This window comes from Rhineura floridana, chromosome 3 (assembly GCF_030035675.1).
Source record: "Rhineura floridana isolate rRhiFlo1 chromosome 3, rRhiFlo1.hap2, whole genome shotgun sequence".
Taxonomy (NCBI): domain Eukaryota; kingdom Metazoa; phylum Chordata; class Lepidosauria; order Squamata; family Rhineuridae; genus Rhineura; species Rhineura floridana.
The window spans coordinates 44,580,257-44,602,849 of record NC_084482.1 but is presented as its reverse complement, the minus strand read 5'-3'; the positions used below and the strand labels follow the sequence as shown (position 1 = coordinate 44,602,849).

The window sequence follows — 22,593 nt, the reverse complement described above, 5'->3', positions numbered from 1 at the left end:
TGCAGATACCATCTTATCAAGAGGTCTGTTCCGCACAACATAGGAAACGGACCTTTAGTGTGGCAGCACCTACTCTGTGGAATTCCCTCTTCTTAAATATTAGACAGGCACCATCTCTGTTCTCTTTTCAGCACCTATTGAAGATCATCTTCTTTCAACAAGCCTTTTAACTTTAGACCTTATCCCAATCTGCGTCTGTGTTGGAATTGCTTTTTAATATGTTTTTAAACACTTTTTTTTAGAAAACAACAGTATGTTTTTAACCTTTTTTTAACATGGTAAGGCTCAGGGATATTAGCTGGCTCCAGGTTACCCTTGAGTTTTACAGGATTTGAATCCAAGGCCAACATGCTGTCCACCACACCAGAGCAGTTTAACGTGCTATTTGAAGAAGGAACAGTTTTATTCATTCTAATTTGTTAAATTATTCAGGCTGCTTCGTGGTGTTTCCTTGTGTTTCCTATAGCCTTTTGATGGCTCCCAATAATCAGCTATCTAAGCAATCTTTGTTACAGTGACCGGATTGTATTGCTTCACCTGTGAACCACAGGAATGTGTTTTCCTTGGCAGTGCTGTCAACTTTATCTTTTATTTGTCCCACTACAGCATCCATCTCCCTCAGGTTTGCTCCATATGGATCTTGATATGGCAGACACCATGGTGGCTCAGCCAAAGTCAGAGGCACATGCATATGAGCCAAGGCGAGGTACAGGAAGTATGGATGGCCACTCTGGCTAGAGAGAAAACACAGAAATATACACTTGTCAATTAAACACAGAACAACATGGCTTACTCAGAATGGAGGAGGCATGGCTGCTCATAATCTATTACTACTACAATCACTGTAGAAAACAGAAAATTTCATTGCTGGCCTGACATTCTCACAGTTGTGTTTTCTCCAAAATTGCAGCTATCCTGCTGTTTTCATCCAGTGTTTTTCAACCTACCTACCTACCGGGAACCTCTTCCTGTCTGCCATGGATTTCCAACCTGTTGCAGAGGAATCTAATCTATGTTCTAGGACCGGGACCAGCGCCAGGCATGCCGGGGCCCTTGGGCACCAGCTTGCCCTGGGCCCCAGAACATGCATGCTCTGCACCTACCTGTCTCTCCTATCTTTTGCAGCTGTGCGCACTGGGCTGCCATTAACCAAGATGGTGGCTGAGGTTTTCCTAAGGGGATGATGCCTCCGCCTCCATCTTGGTTGATGGCATGCATGCATGCTACGCGAGCACATCCCTGCCAAGATGGCAGCAGGAGAATCAGCATCTTAGGGAAACCTCGGCTGCCATCTTGGTTAATGGCAGCCCTGTGTGTGCAGCCTGTGCAGCTGCAAGACAGGAGAGACAGGTAGGTGGAGCCACCGAACGGGTGGGCAGCTGGGAAACTCTCTCCCTGTGATCCACGGCAGTACTCTGCCGCAGATCGCAGAAGGGGAGCACTACTCCTCCCCCACCCTATCGAGGGGTCTTCAGGGGCCCTCGGCCAGGGCCTGACCTGGCCGTCCTTTCGTGCCAACCCTGTCTAGGACCCACTGTCAGTTCATGCAGAATGCCAGCCAGGCCTGTTGACCCTCATGACTGTACCCAAGTAAACAAAGCTGTTCAGAATGTATCCAATACTTTCCTGAGACTGTGCATTGTAAGGAAAGAAGTGGTGGGCAAGCTGTCTGTCAAAAAGGCTTGCCAACAACTACTGATATTCTCCCTGAGGTGAACCATGGCATGCTTCTGAGGAGCTGGAACAAGTTTGAAAACCACTGATTTAGACTACACATGTATTGCTGACAAGTAGGAGAAGAGTAGGCAATGTATCAGGAATCAAACAGCACCAAAGGTTCACCCAGCAACACTGCTTCAGTAACAGTGCAGACAGTGATACAGGAGGTTTCAATGAAAAGATGACTGCACACAGCAGACAGTGCAAACTCCTAGATGTACGTCCTGTATATAGTTGCCAATTTGGAGATTAGAAGTAACCATCCCTTCCTATTTCCTAAATGGTGATTCACTGTTAAATCTTTGTTAAATTTTGTTAAAGACAGGCACCGCATCAGTACATGGTACCCTCAGGCAAGTGACAAGAGCCTACTGTGGTTGACACCCCTCTAATTAAAAAGCACTGAGAATATGCTGGGATGCTGGCAGGGGACACAGGCAGCCTGGTGGAATTAAGATGGCAATGATTTCAGCCACTTGGCACTGAAAGGAGCAGTGGACAGCTTGAGCCACCACTGCCTGAAAAGCCTGTGGGGACGGGTCCTGCCAGGGTAGTGCCAAAGATCCCCTTGCCCAGGGCTCCCTCAAACCCAGTTAAAGAAATTTCATAGACTGGTATTTCCCAGATGCCAGATCACTGAAGCATACTATTTTTTCCCCTGAATTAAAAAAAGGAGGCATGACTCACTCTCACACCCAGAAAAGATGTAAGGAAGCACACTCAAAACAGCAACTCAGGCAGATTCCCTGGATGAACTCCTTTAAGGGCAGGTCCTTTTTGCATGATGTATGATAGGGTCAATCACTCCCAGTGCCGAGAGATGGAAGAACTGCCTACCTGCTGAGGAGGTTAAATGAAAGGAGGCACTCCCAGAGCCTCACAGGATCCTTTAATTATTTTGTCACTTAATTTTTCACGGCTGTAACACTACAGAGAGTAACATTACTGCTTCTCTCAAGCTCCCCCCTCCCCAACCAAGTGTACTCAGTTTGAGAATGATTGGCCCTAGGTTTCAGAACAGCCGTTTTTTTCCAACACAGTTGCCGAAAGCCTCCTTATCAAGCACAGCACATTCTTTGCAAAAAGAATATGGGATGGTCATTATTCCTAGTAGCAAGAAATACATGAGGATTGAGACTGAGGCTAACAGAGGAGAAATTAGGGACTGGAGTCTACTGGTTCCACTGAAGACTATAACCAGCTGGACCTGGGGGAAACGATTCAGAGGAAGCACGCCCTGCAACAAGGGAATCAGCACTGGAAGAATCAATGCTCTGGGGCAAGACCAGGACAGAAAAAGAAGACAAAACACATCCCGTTTAAGATTTGACTTTGGTTTAAAGACGTCTTTTGTGTGTGAAAGGACAACCCTACATCATGGGAAAGTGATGCTATGCAGACCAGCCCTGGTCCTCACCCTTTTGCTCTAAACCAACAAAATTGCACCAAACATGAAGGTAAAGAAAGTTTGTGTATTTTACAGACACAATCAATCAGGCTCATGCCAGACAGCAATGTGTATATATATATATAGGCACATCTGTATAGAAAGATTACATAACAGAATAAGCAAACAAATAAAAATAAGCATTATGTCACACACAAGCCCTCTCCAGGTGTTCTCCAAGTGTGTTGATTTGTATTATTCTCATCACCCTTGGAGGGTGGCTGTCTCAAGGAAGGAGCCTCTGAGCTGGTGGTGGCTTCCCCATGCAATTTAGAGCCACGATAAAGTTCTAGCTGTACCCTCTTAATTATTCTCACCAACCCCCACAAGTTCAGGCAGCTCCCCACTTCAGAAAGAACAATGACTGGCGGGCAGGGACAAAAGAGAGAGAACTTGTTCCCATTGCCTCCCTCACCCTTGCATGTTTTGTTAACACACTTAAAGAACACCTGAAGAGGGCTACACATAATTGGATTTCCCCCTTCTCTCTGGTTCAGGAGCCATTCTTAAGGCAGGTTTTGTAAATCACAGATGCTCGATCTCTTTTGTCAATGCTTTTAGCTAAGCAGCCCCATTAACACCCTCAGGAGAAATGATCAGAGCAAGTTCAAGTTATGCCATTTGCAGCAATAAAGATGCAAGTCAGGTACAATTGTTATGTGATAAGGTGAAATGGGTGCAAAGAGAGGGTACAAAGAGTCCAAGCCACGATTCAGTATACGTTAGATTGATCCAAAGAGTATGGGGCAAAAGTCTAATTTCACCCACATATCTGTACCAGCCCTCAGTTCATCAGTAACACTTAAGAAAAGGTACTGCAAGGTCAGCTCTTCTGGAATAATCGCTGTATCGACCTCTGGTACTATTTGCATAAGCAAAATCATTTCCTGCTTAGTATCCTAAGATTGGTTCTGTGAAGCATTAGTGCAATCCACAAGGCAGCTGCACCCTGGAAGGAACCAGTACATTAGCTAGCACATTCTGTGCTGTCCACCCTTCTCCTACTGTATCAATTCAGGTTAGAAAGATATAAACAGATCATCAGCCTTTCTTTCTGCTGGAAGCAATAGGTCAACGTGTGCCGGTATGTTCATAACCATGTTCTCATTAGCATATACAGTATCTCTACAAGGAAATTTTAATGGTTTTTAATCGTTTCTTTGCCTCTGTTTTGCATTTAGACAATGGAGACTGCTGCGGTATATCATGCCTCAATCTAAGCCACTCAATGGAGCAAAAAAATATTTGAACTCAGTGATACCCAAGCCCCAAATCAATGTGACCACCAAACCTTCTCCCCCCACTCCACTTCCAATCTCCCACCTAATTGGCCTTTCTCAAAACCTTTAAAATTTCCTTAAAACAACAGCCTCATTCATAATTTCAGTACACATATCAAAGGTATTATTGGCTTCTGCATTTACAAACTGTATCTGGGATACAAAGTAGCCCATGAGCTTACAAATTGGTTCCAATCAGCCCCAAAACTGCACTTGACTCTGGCATCTGAAGAAAATGGAAATGGAAAACAAAACACACACACCAAGTTTTGGCAGTGGTGTTGCTCTTTCCTGCTATAAGCAGAGAATCAAATTTTCTGTTGACACATCCTAGGTTTTTTTCCCCTGTTTACTTGTTCTGCCCTGTTGCTAAGTGCCACTTCAGAGATTTGAGGCCTATATCCACAGCACCAGGCTTCACCCCTGCCTGAGCGACTGATTAAAAAAAGCTGACAGGAGCCATTTCCTCTCCCACAATTTAGTTCCTAATTGCATTAGCTTTCATTTCCCTGAAGTGATATGCAGACAAGGCTTCTCCAGACACCACTACGGTTTGTCTCTTGCTGCAACAGGATGAAGCAGAGCTTAGGTAAGCTCTGCTTAGGTGAAGCAGAGGTTGCCAGGTCAGAAGCATCCCAAACCTTGAGATTTCAGGAGCAGACCCTAGTGATGTCATTAAGCATGATACATTAAGCATCAAACACAGTTGCTTGATGCATATAATTCAAACAAAAACATTTCTCTGATTGGAAATTAAGATAGAAATCTTCGCTAAAAGATGGAGTCCTGGTAGGGAACATTTAATCTAGCCTACTTGCTTCTGGCAAGAAGGGTTTAAGTGCCCTCAGGCCAGCCCAGTCACCAGAAGGCCGTTGTAGGAAGAAAAGAGCCTAGTGTTGTGGAGATGTTAGATGGGAACAGGAGTAATGATGGATGCCCCTGAAGATTGGAATTCTACACACACTTACTATGGGACTAAGTCCCATAGAACTCAATAGGATTTACTTCTGAGTAGATATGGTTTGGATTGTGATGTTGGTAAAGCTTGACTAGGGATCCTCTGCAAAGATATCCATATCCAAGCAGGGTTGGCAATCCCGTGTCTGGAATGCCCTGCCCCTACCTTTTAATATGGCTGCTCCAGATTTCTTTACAGATTTGACCCTTCAGAAAGAGGTCTGAGAAATGAGTAAGAAGATTCTCTACTCTTTTCTGTCTACCCTGTGGGCTGCAATAAACTCACTTTGACAGCCAACTCAATTCCAGTGAGTAATAATTGAAAGAGAGAAAACACAAATGGTTTGGCCTACTTTTACAGGCAGCAGCTTGGGAACAACAATTAAAGTCACACTGCCCAGTGTGTGAATTCTCTTTTACCACTACTGGGCAAGAAACAAACTGTCATGCAACCAACAAGGTGCATCATCAGTGGGTTTAAGGGGGTCGAGCTGAGCACATGGAACCACTGTTGTTGGTTCTATGGATGTAAGGGAGTGAGGTTAAAGGTAAATGAAATGGAAATAGAAAAACAAAAACAAAAGACAGTGATGATTTCCTAAATGCAATACCATACCAACCACAACAAGACTCCTGCATCCCACAACCAGTCAAGATTCCTAACCAGCAACCAACTAAAAAAATCCTGGCGGCCAGTCTGCCAAGGTCACAGAAATCCCCATGTAGCTCAACCTGACCCAGAGGCTGCAGTTAGTGCAGAATGCTGCAGCACAATTGCTGACATGAGTGAGACCCTATCAGCACATAATATCCCTGCTCTGAAATCTGCACTGGCTGCTGATTTGCTACCAGGCCAAGTTCAAGGTGCGCTTTCCATGTTATGGGTTCCACGTAGTACTTGTTCTGTTCTTAGAAGAAATCGGTCCTTTAGCACCTACGCTTCGGAACTCCCTGCCTATTGACATTAGGCAGACGCCTTCATTGTACTCTTTTCAGCACCTGCTAAAAACATTTTTGTTTAGCCTACCCAGGAATGTAGAAGCTATTGTGTTTTTTATCTGTTTTTAATAATTGTTGCATTTATTATTTTGAAGATTACGAACCACTAGTGTAGATGATACAGACCAATGATTTCAGTCAGCAGAAGGCAGTTTCTTATGCTCCTATGTATGTTCCTATGAAGAATCCTGTGAACCAAATTTTGGGCGTGCACGGGAGGGGGAATTCGATAAGAAGTCTTATAATGGAAGTCTGCTTGTGTAGCATTGGATACAGCCCACTGAGTTCAATGCTGTGCATTCCCAGTTAAGTGCATACAAGACTGCAGCTTTAATCATATACAGGAAATTATTTTGTAAATGCCAGGTGGCTTTAACATTCCCCCAGAGTAGAAACACAATGAGAAAGATATGCTGTCAAGAAGGGCCAAGTTATAAATCTATATATATAAAATGTTGGGGGGCAATTGTCATCTAGGTTAGTTTATTTTTAAATTGCCAGAGAACATGTCCTGTTTTCTTGTTTACAGCTATATTTATCTCCTCAAACAAGGCCTGCTCTTCCTCAGGGCCCTCCAAAGGGAAAAGGGTGGGATGACAAATGGTGAGGAGGAACAGGATTAAGACAAGTGTATGTTTGCGTATTTGTGTGTGTATACACTCAGGGACCTTAAACAAACAAACTCAGGTTTCCCTCACAGACTCATGGTACCCTGCATGAAATATATCTTCACCACCGTTCCTACCTCCCACCATATCAAGTCTTCCACTGCATATATTACAAATAAAAAAATTAGCACTGGCTATTTTCAAGCAGAGCTGTTCATACCCTGTAGCCTGAATTTCTATCCTTTTCCTATACCAAATACACAATTTAGTAGCTCCTAGCATTTTCTACACACTTTCTTGATTTCATGAACTAGTGAGGCAGCCAGCCAGCCAGCCAAGCAGTGGACAGCTACAGAATTTGCTTTGATGACATATTCCTGAAATGTTTGACTTTAAAAAAAACCTACACTGCATAAACATTTTTTAAAAATATATGTCTTTTTTAAAAAATCAACAATGAAATAAATTAACTTTTCCTCTACAACCACAATGACAAACGACAGGACACTCTCTCTCTCACTCACTCACACACTCACACACCTGTTCTATGGCTACAATAGATTCCATCTTTCAAGCCTCATTTCAGTGGGGAAGCAATCCTGTGGGGGCCAGTGAAGACCTCTGCAGGCAAATGTGACCCACGTACAACACATTGGTGATTCCTGGAAGATAACATGACTGCAATAGTTTGAAGAAAAAAAGTATAACAAAACCAAGGTGAGCTCTCAGACAGACTGAACAGTTGCCTGGGGTGGCATAATTCAAAGGGCTCATCCACTGTCAATTATTGTAGAATTGGTCCCTGATTGTATTGCTGGGCCATTTAAATGGGACTTCAACTGTATAGGTGCTACTCACAGAACAGTGTCTCTCATGCAGCTAAAGTCGCCTTCTCCAACCTGTTGCCCTCCAGATGTTGTTGAACTCCAACTCCCACCAGTCAAAGCAAGTATGGCTAATGGTCAAGGACAATGGGGGTTTGTATTCCAAAAACATCTGGAGGGCATCACGTTGGGGAAGACTGCACTAGGGCTACAATTAAAGAGTCCCTAATGCTGAAGCCTGTGGCCTGCTACCTTACACTAGAAGAGAAACTGAATCATAAGAGTAACTATAGGCAGGTTTCTATTGTTTGGACATTAGGAGACTATGGCTGCTTACTCAGAAGTAAGCTCCACTGGGTTCAATAGGACTTACTTCCAGGTAAGTGTGTATTGGATTGCAGCCTAAGTCTTTTCCCCTCGTTTCCCCAGAATCAAGGCTGGATTTAGAATTTAATGACGAAAATCACCTCATTTGGATCAGAAAAGCTCACACACAAACATGTACAGGATTGCCTATGTGACTCCCAAATATCCTGAAGTTCCAGAGACGTATGCAAGAAGCAGGGAAACCACTTCAGAGCAGTTTCATACATATTCATTCAGTTTTAGTCTTCTTCACAGCTTCTTCTGAATATCTTTGGGACAACAGTTATTAGGGTTTGACCTGTTTATCTACCATGGAGAAAGAACAAAGCTTGTCCTAGGTGGAGAGAATCCAGACCTAACAGGATTTGTTTCAGTTCCATCCAGCTATGAATCCTGAATGCCACTCCTATTCATGCTAGTAGGAACTGCAGAGGGAACTGGCAAAAGGGAGGGAGGGAACACCATGAAGTTTGAAGATTTAATCAATAATTCCAGTTTAGGGCACTTAGAAAAGCCAGTTTCACCTTCTTGTTTTCTCTGCCTCAGAACCATCCATTCAAGTGGATTAACCTTGCTATCTATAATGAGGTACTCATCAACATACCTAATTAAAAAGCACATGGGGGTGATGAACCCAGTGTTCTCTTGGGAATCTAAGAACAAAACAGAATCAGGCAAAATGAAAATTAATATTAAATTATTAAACTGATTTAAGATAGCAACATGGGCAAATGAACCATTTCCTGGATTAACTTCAGTGACTTGCATAAGAGATTAACTAGATGAATCTGGTTCTGATAGCTAATTAAAGAGAACCCCTGCAATTCGTTAAGAAGCTTTTTCATTAACCCAACACCCAGTAAGTGTGTACCTTGATCTCACATGGATACAAATAGTTCGGAAATAGTAACAGTAAAATCAGCCATCGCACTTCAGATTTTTAAAAGGTCACAGACATTTATCCAGGTGCTCAAAATACATAGAAAAATGCTTTGATATAAACTAGTTAGATCCAGCTCTAGCAAAATGTTGTACGTCTCATTTGACTTTTGCTTCATGTGTCAGTTCATATGCTATGAGTGCATCTGTGGATCTTTGCAAATATAAATCACACGAGCACATCCCCAGGTACACGTTTTATAAGACTGCACTGTTAAACCTGTGTGTGTCTATTCAGCAGTAAGCCCCACTCAATTCAGTGTGACTTGCTCCTAGGTAACTGAATAAAGTATTGCAGTCTTAAGTGTTTTGACAGCCCACAGACTTTCAAATTCCAAAAATCAAATATTTGATTCCATACATGAGGATTTCTTAAGTTTAGGACAACGTTAAAGCTTCAGTGCCCCTTAACAATTGTGTAGAAGTTGCTGTGAATCTTTACAGCTTGGACTACAAATGCTGCAACTCATTCAGTAATATAAGAATACAGATACAACATACAATTTACCTGCCCCAATGATACATAACTTCATTTCTAAAAGTAACAGGGCATAGTTAGTGCCCAAACCTGTTGATCTTCTCTCACTAGGATGGATATAGGAAGGATCACAGGTGTTGCTTACACAGTACATACAAATATATACACCCAGGGAATTGGGAGAGGCTCCTTTTGCTCATACTATTTTATCCACAAAGGTAAAATCACAAAGGATTACATCAGAATTATGGTGATCTATGACGGCATTTAAAGAAGGGAACACACAAGACCTATTTAGAGATAAAAAATTGGCCTATTTACCTTCCTGAAACAGATCCTCCGTGGCGCAGAGTGGTAAGCAGCAGTAACGCAGTCGAAGCTCTGCTCACGGCCGGAGTTCAATTCCAACAGAAGGAGGAAGTCGAATCTCCGGTAAAAGGGGTCGAGGTCCGCTCAGCCTTCCATCCATCCGTGGTCGGTAAAATGAGTACCCGGCATACGCTGGGGGGTAAAGAAAGGCCGGGGAAGGAACTGGCAATCCCACCCCATATATACGGTCTGCCTAGTAAACGTCGCAAGATGTCACCCTAAGAGTCGGAAACGACTAGCACTATAAGTGCGGGGACACCTTTACCTTTTTACCTTCCTGAAAAGAATGGTAATAAATAGATCTTAATCTGAGATGCTTAATTCTCCAAAATTAAAGCAATAGTGAAAAAAACAAGCAGAAACTTACATTTAAAATATGTTAAGATATCATATCCAACCCCCTGCCCAATGCAGGAATCCAAATCAAAGCATCCCCAACAGATGGCTGTCCAGATGCCTCTTGAAAGTTTCCAGTGTCAGAGAGTTGACTACCTCTCTAGGTAATTGGTTCCATTGTCGTATGGCTCTAACAGTTAGGATATCAGTCCTTGGTTACTTATATGCCTGAATAAAAGATTCCTTACTGCTGATTGTTCAACCAATTCAGTGAGAACTGTGGGTTAGTGACTAAAAGTAATTGTGTAATGGTTGGCCAAACTTAGAGGAGGCAAGGCTTTCATTTTATTGTTTTGGTCACCAGTGAACTTTTTTAATTAATTTATGTTTTATACACACAGCAACTCCCAAGGCCATGTCTTATCCCTGACCTGACTAACATTATCACCCTGAAATTCATTGTGGAGCATATCTAAAACCTTCAACATTATGTCTATGCAGGCTAGTATTGAAAGCTGCTTAAGTGAGGAAATTTGTTCCTCTGCCTCCACCCTCCTCCCCCACCTCTAGAATGTGTTGCAAATAAGTTATAGGAGAGCATTTGGGTGGAACACATACACACAACACAGTGTAAGTCAGTCAGCGGAAACTGCACACATACATATCCTGAGTTATCAGTGGTTACTTACGGTTGTTAAAGCCAGATTGCAACTGAAGTTATGGAAAGAAAACACGCTTCACCTCCAAACTGTTGCACATTTATTGGTGGAATTTAGGTTACTCATTTTAAATGTATTTGGGACTCATGCGTAAGAAACCACATTGGGGGAAGGAGGATAAGACTTTCTTGCAGTAACAAAAGTGACAGGAAAATGCACTGGAAAGTGTGAGATAACAATTGCTTGATAAATATAACCTCGAAACAAATAAAAAATGAATGATTAATATAGAACAGATCTTGTATAACCTCCATGCAAATCTTGTGAAAACAAGTCAAGATCAGGTGCCATGAGTTCTGCCTAATTCCTATTTCGAGGCACATAGAGCTTAGAGACATATAAAAACAGGTGAGCTTCTCTGAGAAAAAGTAACCCAGTTTCGCATGTGATTGCCTGCATTATCTCTGGAAAACACTGATGTAGCTGGTCAGAATATGATGGACGCAAAGACATTATCTCTGGCCTAATACGTTCGCAGTGCCAATATGCCTCACAGCAGTGCCTCACTGAGCCTGGAAGGATAGAATAAGAGAATCAGAGAATAGTAGAGTTGGAAGGGGCTTATAAGGCCATCGAGTCCAACCCCCTGCCCAATGCAGGAATCCAAATCAAAGCATCCCCAACAGATGGCTGTCCAGATGCCTCTTGAAAGTTTCCAGTGTCAGAGAGTTGACTACCTCTCTAGGTAACTGGTTCCATTGTCGTATGGCTCTAACAGTTAGGAAGTTTTTCCTGATGTCCAGTCGAAATCTGACTTCCTGCAACTTGAGCCCATTATTCTGTGTCCTGCACTCTGGGACGATCAAGAAGAGATCCCGGCCCTCCTGTGTGTGACCACCTTTCATGTACTTGAAGAGTGCTATCATATCTCCCCTCAGTCTTCTCTTCTCCAGGCTAAACATGCCCAGTTTTTTCTGTCTCTCCTCATAGGGCTTGGTTTCTAGTCCCCTGATCATCCTTGTTGCCCTCCTCTGAACCTGTTCCAGCTTGTCTGCATCCTTGTTGAAGTGCAGAGACCAGAACTGGACGCAGTATTCAAGATGAGGCCTAACCAGAGCTGAACAGAGGGGAACTAATACTTCATGCGATTTGGAAACTATACTTCTGTTAATGCAGCCTAATATAGCATTTGCCTTTTTTGCAGCCACATCACACTGTTGGCTTATATTCAGCTTGTGATCATTGACAATTCCAAGATCCTTCTCACATGTCGTACTGCTGAGCCAAGTATCCCCCATCTTATAACTGTGCATTTGGTTTCTTTTTCCTAAGTGTAGAACTTTGCATTTATCCCTGTTGAATTTCATTCTGTTGTTTTCAGCCCAATGCTCCAGCCTATCAAGGTCCCTTTGAATTTTCTTTCTGTCTTCCACGGTATTAGCTATGCCCCCCAATTTTGTATCATCTGCAAATTTGATAAGCATGCTCTGTACCTCCTCATCCAAGTCGTTAATAAAAATGTTGAAGAGCACTGGGCCCAGGACCGAGCCCTGTGGTACCCCACTCGTTACTTCCACCCAGTTTGAGAAGGAACCATTGATAAGCACTCTTTGAGTATGATTCTCAAGCCAACTGTGAATCCACCTGATAGTTGTTCCATCCAGCCCACATTTAGCTAGCTTGCTAATCAGAATATCATGGGGCACTTTGTCAAAAGCTTTGCTGAAGTCGAGATATATTGTGTCCACAGCATTCCTACAGTCTGCAAGGGAGGTTACCTGGTCAAAAAATGAGATGAGATTAGTTTGACAGGATTTGTTCTTCATAAATCCATGTTGGCTCCTAGTAATCACTGCATTGTTTTCAAGGTGCTTACAGATTGACTGCTTTATAATCTGCTTCAGAGTTTTTCCAGGGATTGATGTTAGGCTGACTGGTCTGTAGTTGCCCGGTTCCTCCTTCTTCCCTTTTTTGAAGATAGGGACATTAGCTGTCCTCCAGTCATCCGGCACTTCACCAGTCCTCAACAATTGCAAAGATAATAGACAGTGATTCCGAGAGTTCTTCAACCAGTTCCTTCAATACTCTAGGATGCAGTTGATCGGGCCCTGCTGATTTGAACTTGTTCAAAGTGATTAGATATTCCTTGACCGTTTGTCTGTCAAGCTCAAGCTCCAATCCTGCCCCTTCTACTTCATGTTTCCCAGGAGGGTCATAGACCCTTTTTTGGGAGAAGACTGAGCCAAAGTAGGAATTGAGCACTTCTGCCTTTTCTTTGTCATCTTTTATCATTTTGCCGTCCTCACTGGGTAGCTGTGCCACCATTTCTTTTCCCTTTTACTATGGACATACGTGAAGAAAGCTTTTTTGTTGCTTTTAGCATCCCTCGCTAACCTCGGCTCATTCTCAGCTTTAGCCTTCCTGACACCATCCCTGCAATTCTGTGATACCCTCCTGTACTCTTCCTTTGTGGCCTGACCTTCTTTCCACTCCCTGTATGTGTCCTTTTTTGTTTTCAGGTCCTCTCTAAGCTTTTTGTGAAGCCACATTAGCTTCTTCTGCTCTTTCCCCCCTTTTTTCCTTGTTGGAATTGCTTCCCATTGCGCTTTCAGAATTTCCTTTTTTAGAAACTCCCACCCATTTTGGACTCCTTTTCTCATTAGGGTGGCTTGCCATGGAACCATACTTACAATTGTTCTGAGTTTATTAAAATCAGCTTTCCTGAAGTCCAGGGTGCGTGTATGGCTACTCTCAGCTTTTGCTTCTGTTAAAATCAAGAATTCAAGTATGGTGTGGTCACTTTCCCCCAGAGTTCCCATAACTGCCACTTCATCCACCAAATCATCTCTATTGGTTACAATCAAGTCAAGGATAGCTGATCCTCTGGTTGCTTCCTCCACTTTATGTAGGAGAAAGTTATCTCTAACACAAGTCAGAAATTTCTTGGAGGGGCCATGTTTGGCAGAATTTGTCTCCCAACAGATATCAGGATAATTGAAATCCCAGATTACTACTACATCATGACTCCTCAATACATTGGCAATTTGCTTTTCAAAAGTTACATTCGCGTCTTCTCCTTGATTGGGTGGTCGGTAGTAGATTCCAAGCACCACATTCCTTTTATTACTTGCCCCATTAATTTTAATCCAGATACTCTCGGTGGAGCTACCAAGCTCATCTTCCTGAATTTCTGTGCAGGGATATATATTTTTAACATATAGTGCAACTCCGCCTCCCTTTTTATTCCTTGTTCTTCTTGAACAAGTTATATCCTCCAATTGCTGCATTCCATTCTAGGAAGTCATCCCACCAACTTTCAGTTATACCTATCAAATCATAATTGCCCTTCTGTACTAAGAGTTCAAGCTCGTCCTGCTTGTTTCCCATGCTCTGCGCATTAGTATACAGACATTGAAGACCATGGGATGAATACCCACCATCTATTACACAATGGACTGAAGACCTAACTGCCCTGACTACATTTGAGCAGATTTCATACAGACATTAGTTTCAAGTGGATGCCTATTTGGACATCTGGAGGGCTTATATTAATTTATATGCTTAACTCAAGATGCATATAGTGATGTGTTTGGTATCCATAATGCAAACTGATGGTGGTTTGCTGTTATTATTATTAGTACACAAATATTTGTTTCTTTATCTTTTATTTTTTGTACTTTCAATATTCTTGTTTATTTTATTTCTTTGTTTTCTTTTTCTTTCCTTTCACTGTTATTTAGAGAAGCAGTGTGGTGTAGTGGTTAAGGTGTTGGACTACGACCTGGGAGACCAGGGTTCGAATCACCACATAGCCATGAAGCTCACTGGGTGACCTTGGGCCAGTCACTGCCTCTCAGCCTCATGAAAACCCTATTCATAGGGTTGCCATAAGTTGGAATTGACTAGAAGGAAGTACATTTACATTTTTTTCACTGTTATTTATTGTTTATTCACTGTTCTTATTTTGCAAATAAAAATTAATTACAAAAGAGCAGTACCCCACTGAAGAGATGCAATGGGTAGCCACTCTTGGGGAACAGGAAACAACTCTGTGGCATTCCTGCATCAGGAATGATGGAATAGTCTGATCACATTCAGTGCAGAGACACAGTGAAATTACCTACTCCCACTGGGTATAGACTGGAAGAAGGCAAGCATAGGAATCACAGGTAGACCAGGCAGACTCCTTTGTGTAGTGGAAGATACATGTTTGATGGGCTGCTCATCAAACAAACTCTGCACAACTTACCTACAGTCGTGAAGGATGTTTGATCAGTTACATGTTTGATCAATATACATCCCAATTCCAAAGACAGGGGATCCCAGAGAATGCAGTAATTATCGAATGATTACCTTAATATCCCATGCAAATAAAGTAATGCTCAAGATTCTGCAACAAAGGCTCTTATCATATATGGAGCAAGAAATGCCAGACTTCCCAAGAAAGGGAAGAGGCACCAGAGATCATATCGCAAACATACGTTGGATAATGGAATGGACCAAGGAACTTCAGAAGGAAATCACCCTGTGCTTTATAGATTTATAGATTACAGCAAAGGCTTTGACTGTGGAGATCGTGAAAAACTATGCACTACAGCTGAATGTCAAAAAGACTAAAGTAATGACAACAGAAGATTTATGTAACTTTAAAGTTGACAATGAGGACATTGAACTTGTCAAGGGTTATCAATACCTTGGCACGGTCATTAGCCAAAATGGAGACATTAGTCAAGAAATCAGAAGACGCCTAGGACTGGGGAGGGCAGCTGTGAGAGAACTAGAAAAGGTCCTCAAATGCAAAGATGTATTACTGAACACTAAAGTCAGGATCTTTCAGACCATGGTATTCCCAATCTCTATGTATGGATGTGAGAGTTGGACAGTGAAAAAAGTGGATAAGAGAAAAATCCACTCATTTGAAATGTGGTGTTGGAGGAGAGCTTTACGCATACCATGGACTGCGAAAAAGATGGGTGTTAAGAACATTTAAACCAGAACTATCACTAGAAGCTAAAATGATGAAACTAAGGTTAATCATACGTTGGACACATAATGAGAAGACATGATTCACTAGAAAAGATAATACTGCTGGGAAAAACAGAAGGGAATAGAAAAAGAGGAAGGAACTTACATGATCTGAACAGGGTGGTTCAGGACAGATGCTCTTGGAGGTTGCTGATTCATAGGGTCGCCATAAGTCGTAATCGACTTGAAGGCACATAAGAACAATGAGCACCTTAAAAAACAGATATTGTTTTGAAGGTATTTTTAAAGGTGGCCACAGGGCTCTGGTGAAGGACTAGATAGAATTGTGACAATTAAGTAAATAATGTTTACTTAAAACAAAAAACAAACACACAAGATCTCTTTTCTTGGGAAGTACAGCTAAAGAATAATATTGAAACAAGACCCCAAAATCATAGAACCACAGCAAAACTCCATAGTTTGTTTCCTCACCCCCACTCCCATTTTCAGATGAAATCAGAGATTCACTTCATTTTGATTATCAGCCTTGTGCCCTGGTGCAGGAAGGCTCTTATAACTGCTTTTCTTTCCTGAGAAAGTGCTTCTTTTCCTGTTACATCTATGCTGTGACTGCACCTGGAACATTGCGTACAGTTCTGGTCGCCTCACCTCAAAAAAGGATATTGTAGAAGTTCAGAAAAGGTTAACTTCCTTGTGAGAAAAGGTTACAGTATTTGCGGCTTTTTAGTTTAGTTTAGAAAAAAACGCAAACAAGAAAGAAATAACAGAAGTGTATGCATGGCATGGAGAAAGCAGATAGACAGCAGAGATTATCTAATGAAGCTGAACGTTCGGGATAGACAAAAGATGGTACACTTCTTCACACATCACAGAATTAAACTACAGAATTTGCTCCCACAAAATGTAGTGATGGCCACCAATGTGGATGACTTTAAAAGGGTATTAGACAAATTCATGGAGGAGAAGGCTGTAAGTGGCTACTAACCATGATAACAAAGCTCCAGTGGGGGAGGTAGTATGCCTCTGAATACCATTTGCTGGGAATCACAAGTGGGGTAAATACTGTTGCATTCAGGTTCTGCTTGCAGGCATCTGGTCAGCCACTGTGAGAACAGGATGCTGGACTAGATGGGCCTTTGGCCTGATCCAGCAGGGCTCTTATGTTTTTATATCCTCTGGCTGTGTCCTTTTAATATAATTCACCGGGGTGCTCTAACACAAGAATTGTCTCCAGCTGCTTATTAAGCTTGTGTACAGCCAAATGCCATCTGGCACTTCAGAGAGGAATTACACCTCCATGTCAAGTCTCCCCCTACTGTTTTATAACAAATGTGCCGTTCAACTTGCCTTATAAGCTCACACCTCTCTGCCCCTGTCAGCCAATGATGTAAAGCAGGGATAGGGAAATGCTCAGCATAATGCTCAGCCTATACCAGCCTTTCCCAACTAGTGGGCCACCAGATGTTGTTGGACCACAACTCCCATCAGCCTCAGCCAGCATTGCCAATGGTAAGAAAAGATGAGAATTGTGGTCCAACAACATCTGGTGGCCCACTAGTTGGGAAATGCTGGCCTACACAAAAGCTACCGAGGGATGGGAGGCAACTTGACATGTGATTGCTGTTTGCAGCCGCCACCGCCTTATGTTTCTAAGGATAACATGCAACATCAGTCAATCTTGACAAGTGTGACTGTAGGGATACTCACATATGCAGCACACTTGTATTATCTGGCCACACACACAACTGAGGTCTACTATTAAAACATTGTGAGCTAAAAACACAATGCATGAAGAGTTCCTTCTGTTTGGGTGGATCAGGACTGCTTAGGTACAATGTCTTTGTGCAGGTGGTTGTTCTGTGGCCCTTTCCAATGAGGGCAGGATAGGGTAGTAGCAACACCATTCACAATCTTATCCATGCAAACAGAACCAAAGGATCCCCCCTCCCAGCATTGAGGCAACATTTATTTCACACACAAATAAGAATAAATAGTCCAAAACATAACACAAGATGTCATCCAACACAATGCTATCTACCGTGTACAAGTGAAGGTGTCAGCTATCCACAGGATGAAGCTCCCAGAGGAAAAAAGTCAGTGAGATTTGTCAGGCTGAAATTGTAACTCCTGGTAGAGCTGACATTACAAATATGGCTGTACTTTGATTTAAAGTGTGGCAATTTGTGATCTAACAAGCTAAACGCAGCCCATCAACTACGTATGTCTCCTGTTTTTGCTGGCTGCCTAAGCCTGTTAAAATGGTGGCAGTGTGTATGCGTACGTATGTGTGATGTCAAATAACTGGCAGCCCACAGTACACACATAATGGGGCTGCATTCAGCTTGGTATGTCACAAGATCCACAGGCCTGGGCCAACAGGAATACCAAAATTAATGTAAGCTCATATCCTAGTTCTGTCACAGCAGATGTATGTGAGCCTCTGTCTTTTATGTGAAAAGTGGTAAATGGGTGAATGGGGTGCTGAGAGATGCAGACATCAGGGGAGCACAGATAAAAAGAGAGGCATGAGAAGGGCTTAGGAGGTGTCAATAAGACAGCAAAGAAACATGAGTGAAATGATAATACTTTTCCATTCATAAACCAATGAAACACAACAAATACAGTGAGTCAAGATGAAACTTTACACTATTAGGGTCTTGAGAATCAGCGTGACTAGCAATTTACCCTGATCCATTTCTACTCAAAGAGTTAAGCCTTTCTTAGTGTCATTTCAGTAGTACTGAACCAAGGCTGAGAAATCATGCTTTGTCCAAGCCTGCTCATTGCATCCACAAACAGGGGTACATTCTCAGACATATGTTGCTTGAGATGCAGAGCTGCCGTGGAAACACACTGATTTTGTATACAGATGCACAATTCCATGTCCAAGGTTGAGCTAAATGTGATGGTTTCATGCACTGTCAAATATAGCTACACTGTTTAGATGTGTTTATGTTGTACAGTAGGCCCCCGCTTATACGGTGGGTTAGGGACCAGGCCCCCGCCGTAAAGCAGAAATTGCCATAAAGCAGAACCCCATTGATTATAATGGGGCTCGTCGCGTGAAAATGAAGCAAAAATGCCGCAAAACTGCAAAAACGGCTTTAAAATGGAGAATTTCCCGCCGCCGCATTAGCAGAACGCCGGAATGCAAAGCGCCGGTAAGCGGGGCCCTACTGTATAAGTTATTTTGGAATATTATTTGTTTCTTTTAATAAAGTTTTTAAAAAGTGCACAGTGCTGACTGGCTGTCACTTGTGACATCACAAACTCATTTCCTACTCCCAACATGGATCAGTGTTGCAAAGTTTAAAAAACTGATTTCTCTTTTTTAAAGAAGTAAAAGGTAAAGGTGTCCCTGCACTTATAGTGCTAGTCGTTTCCGACTATTAGGGTGACATCTTGCGACATTTACTAGGCAGACTGTATATATGGGGTGGGATTGCCAGTTCCTTCCCTGGCCTTTCTTTACCCCCCAGTGTATGCCGGGTACTCATTTTACCGACCACGGATGGATGGAAGGCTGAGTGGACCTCAACCTCTTTTACCAGAGATTCGACTTCCTCCTTCCATTGGAATCGAACTCCGGCCATGAGCAGAGCTTCGGCTGCGTTACCGCCGCTTACCACTGTGCGCCACGGAGGGTCACTTTTAAAGAAGTTTACTTTAAAGAAGTAAACAACATATATTTAAATCAATAACATTTGTATAAGAATTATGGCATACATTAATTTTAAAAGGAATGAATATTCATGCTGCCCTTTAAAAAAGAAAAGAAAGTGGAGTACCTGCCTGAAAATTAGGAAGAAGAGAAAGACTGTTTACTATGATCAATGTTTGAAACACTGATAAATGGCAGGGAGACGCAGGGTTTGCTGCTCAGGGTGGTAGGGGAGAGTCAGAGTCCTGTTTAAAGGGAAATCTGTATACACCCTAAGATGGAATTTAAATATAGGTGTCCTAAGTCAAGTTTCAACACAACAACTACTAGGCTATGCCAGGTATCATTAGAGAGCACAAGGATATATCACCAAGCTCATTTTCAAATGTTGCCTTCTCTATTGTGGCTTGGAAAAGCACAGGCTCCATTTTGTCAGGTACGCAATGGCTCTGTCTAGCACAAAGCCTGGACATGCTGGATATCATAGGACACATCATAATATGAAGCAGCTTCCTTCCTCTCAGAGAAGTCAACCCAAAACTGTGGTTAATCTTAACAATGGTTTAGTGAAATTAGATGGCTTCATCAGCCATGGCTTGAAAGTTTGTTTCAGTAAATTATAATGCACATGAAATGGAGCTAGTAAAAGCAGAAGCAAAAGCTCCCAATCTCCTCCTCCAGGCTACACTGGAGAGTGTGGAGGCCTGAGAAAAGGAGAGAGTGCAAGCCAGGCTTGTTCACATAATGCAGCTAAATCATAGTTTAGTGTCACATCCAAACACTTGACCACTGAGATGTCCTCACCTTGCATACTGAATGAACTGAATCGCCTTCTCTGTATACCTGGCAGCCAGGCTGGTTAGATTCACAGGCTGTTGGACAATTATGAGGTTTTCAAAAAGAGGAAGTGCTGTCTCAGAATAACAGTCTTTCTGATGTTTCCTGGCAGGGGGTGGGGAGAAGAATAAAACATTTTTTTTTTTAAAAAAAGGTATGGATATGCAGCAGAAGGCCAAAGTAGAATCCACCTTTAAATCTATTAAGTTTTTCTTTCACTGATACACATATCAAACATATAAAACAAAGGCTCATAAAATTATGAACAGCATGAGAAGAACGAATAAAGAGAAATTTCTCTCTCTCACGCCCACACCCACACACCCACTTATTGCTATAACTCAGGGTCATCCAACACAGTTGAAAGACAGCAAATTCAGGATAGAAAAAAGAAAGTACACACAGCAAATAATTAAAATACGGAAATCACCATCACAGGATGTGGTGTTGGTCACTGCGTTAGATGCATCTAAAAGCAGATTAATGAATTAAAGTAGATTAAATTAACGGAAGGAAGATCTATCAGTAGCTATTAAATATGAGGGCACAATGGAACCTTCACTTAAATAGAATGTCCTATGTACTAGCCTTCCCCAACCTGGTGCCCTCCAAATGTTTTGGACTACAACTCCCATCAGCCCCAGCCAGCATGGCCAATGATCAGGGACGATGGGAGCTGCATCCTAACAAAACATCTGGAGGGCATCAGGTAGGGGTAAGCTACTATATACGAACAGCGAACTCATCCTCTGAATGTGGATCCTTATGTGGCCAAAACACCACCATTCACACACAAGAGGGAGATATCAGCAGGCTTGGGGGTGCCCCAAGGTTTGGATAAGTACAACAAATCTTTGGGAGGGGGAAAGCATAAGGGGCAAAAGAACCCCAACAAAAATAATCCAATGAGGACTGAGCATACTTATGCGGAGTGTCTGTTGGGAAGGAGAGGAAAATCAAGGCGGGGGGGGTGAGAATGGAAGAATGCCTGGCTGGCTGTAACACTGAACAAGAACACTCCACACTGCAATATTTTGTTGCAGGTGCCACATGTACCTTTGATTATCAACAGGGGATGGCTCTCTCTGTCGTGCAGAATCTGGCTCATACTGTTGGAGCCACAGCACTGGATGAGCTTTGGACAACCAGAAGCCTACCTGCCAGGATACCAGTGCTCCTCACCAGGAAACTAACTATACCTTAATGTTGTAGAGTGCCGGAGGCAAGCTGGGCATGGAGGGAGGTTGTAGCCTGGTGTGTCAGTGCAGCCCATATCATGGCTATAGGGTATCCCAAAGTAATAATCAAAACCTAGAATTTAAGCCATAGTATTAGAATACAAAAGGCCATCCATTTTGCTTGGAAAACATTTCTGTTTATCTTAAGGAAATATATTTATACTATTAACTTTGTAGAGATAATCTGCAACCATTGAAATAAAAAGAAGTGTTGCTACTAGACAATAGCTGTTCCACTGCTGACAACTCAGTCTAGGCAAGCAACTGTCTGAAAGAGGCGTGGGTACAGGTTCACTGGATTAGGTCCCTTCCTGGTGGAGTAAGTACAACCTGAGGGTATCATTGCTTGAATCTGTCTGGTAATCTTCAGCACCATGCTCTCTATTTAATGGAAAGGTCCCAAACATCTATCACAGTGGTTCTCAACCTTTTTTGCTCCATTCCCCCCTTTCACCATTGTTCAGAATATAATTCCCCCCTTCCCAAGATAGTCTCTCATAGCGTGTTGACGTTTTGCGAGTGACAGTGGTGTTTCTCGTGAGAGAAAAATTTCTTAGTTTATATTATAACAGAATTTCTTGGAGTACTTTCTGGTCTTTAAATAATAATTTAATTTTGCAAATGAAAATAATGCTGCATGTTCAAGAATCGATTTTAATCTGTGACATTCAATAAACTTTATTGGATGTCGCAGATTAAATTAAAAACAAACTACAATTTTACAGATTGTACATAATCTACAGGACATCACACTTTGCTGAATAGTGGTCCCAATTCCCCCCCTGGAACCCTAAAATTCCCCCCCGGGGGGGAATTCCCCCCTTGTTGAGAACCCATGATCTATCAGATATAGAAGAGCCCAAAGCCATTCAAAGCTGAGTAGCTTTTTT

The 22,593-nt window shown here is 42.4% G+C and overlaps 1 protein-coding gene across 8 annotated transcripts in view; it reads right to left on the bottom strand.

The window, feature by feature from the left end:
- Window positions 1-22,593, bottom strand: part of ARSG (arylsulfatase G) — a 154,361-nt gene that overhangs the window by 74,254 nt on the left and 57,514 nt on the right. For all 8 annotated transcript variants that reach the window (XM_061615609.1, XM_061615604.1, XM_061615611.1 and 5 more), the window contains 3 exons: window positions 21,665-21,776; window positions 20,433-20,570; window positions 538-734 (listed from right to left, as the gene is read on the bottom strand). In XM_061615609.1, coding sequence (XP_061471593.1) covers window positions 538-734; window positions 20,433-20,570; window positions 21,665-21,776 — 447 coding nt within the window. The remainder of the gene's footprint in view (window positions 1-537; window positions 735-20,432; window positions 20,571-21,664; window positions 21,777-22,593) is intronic.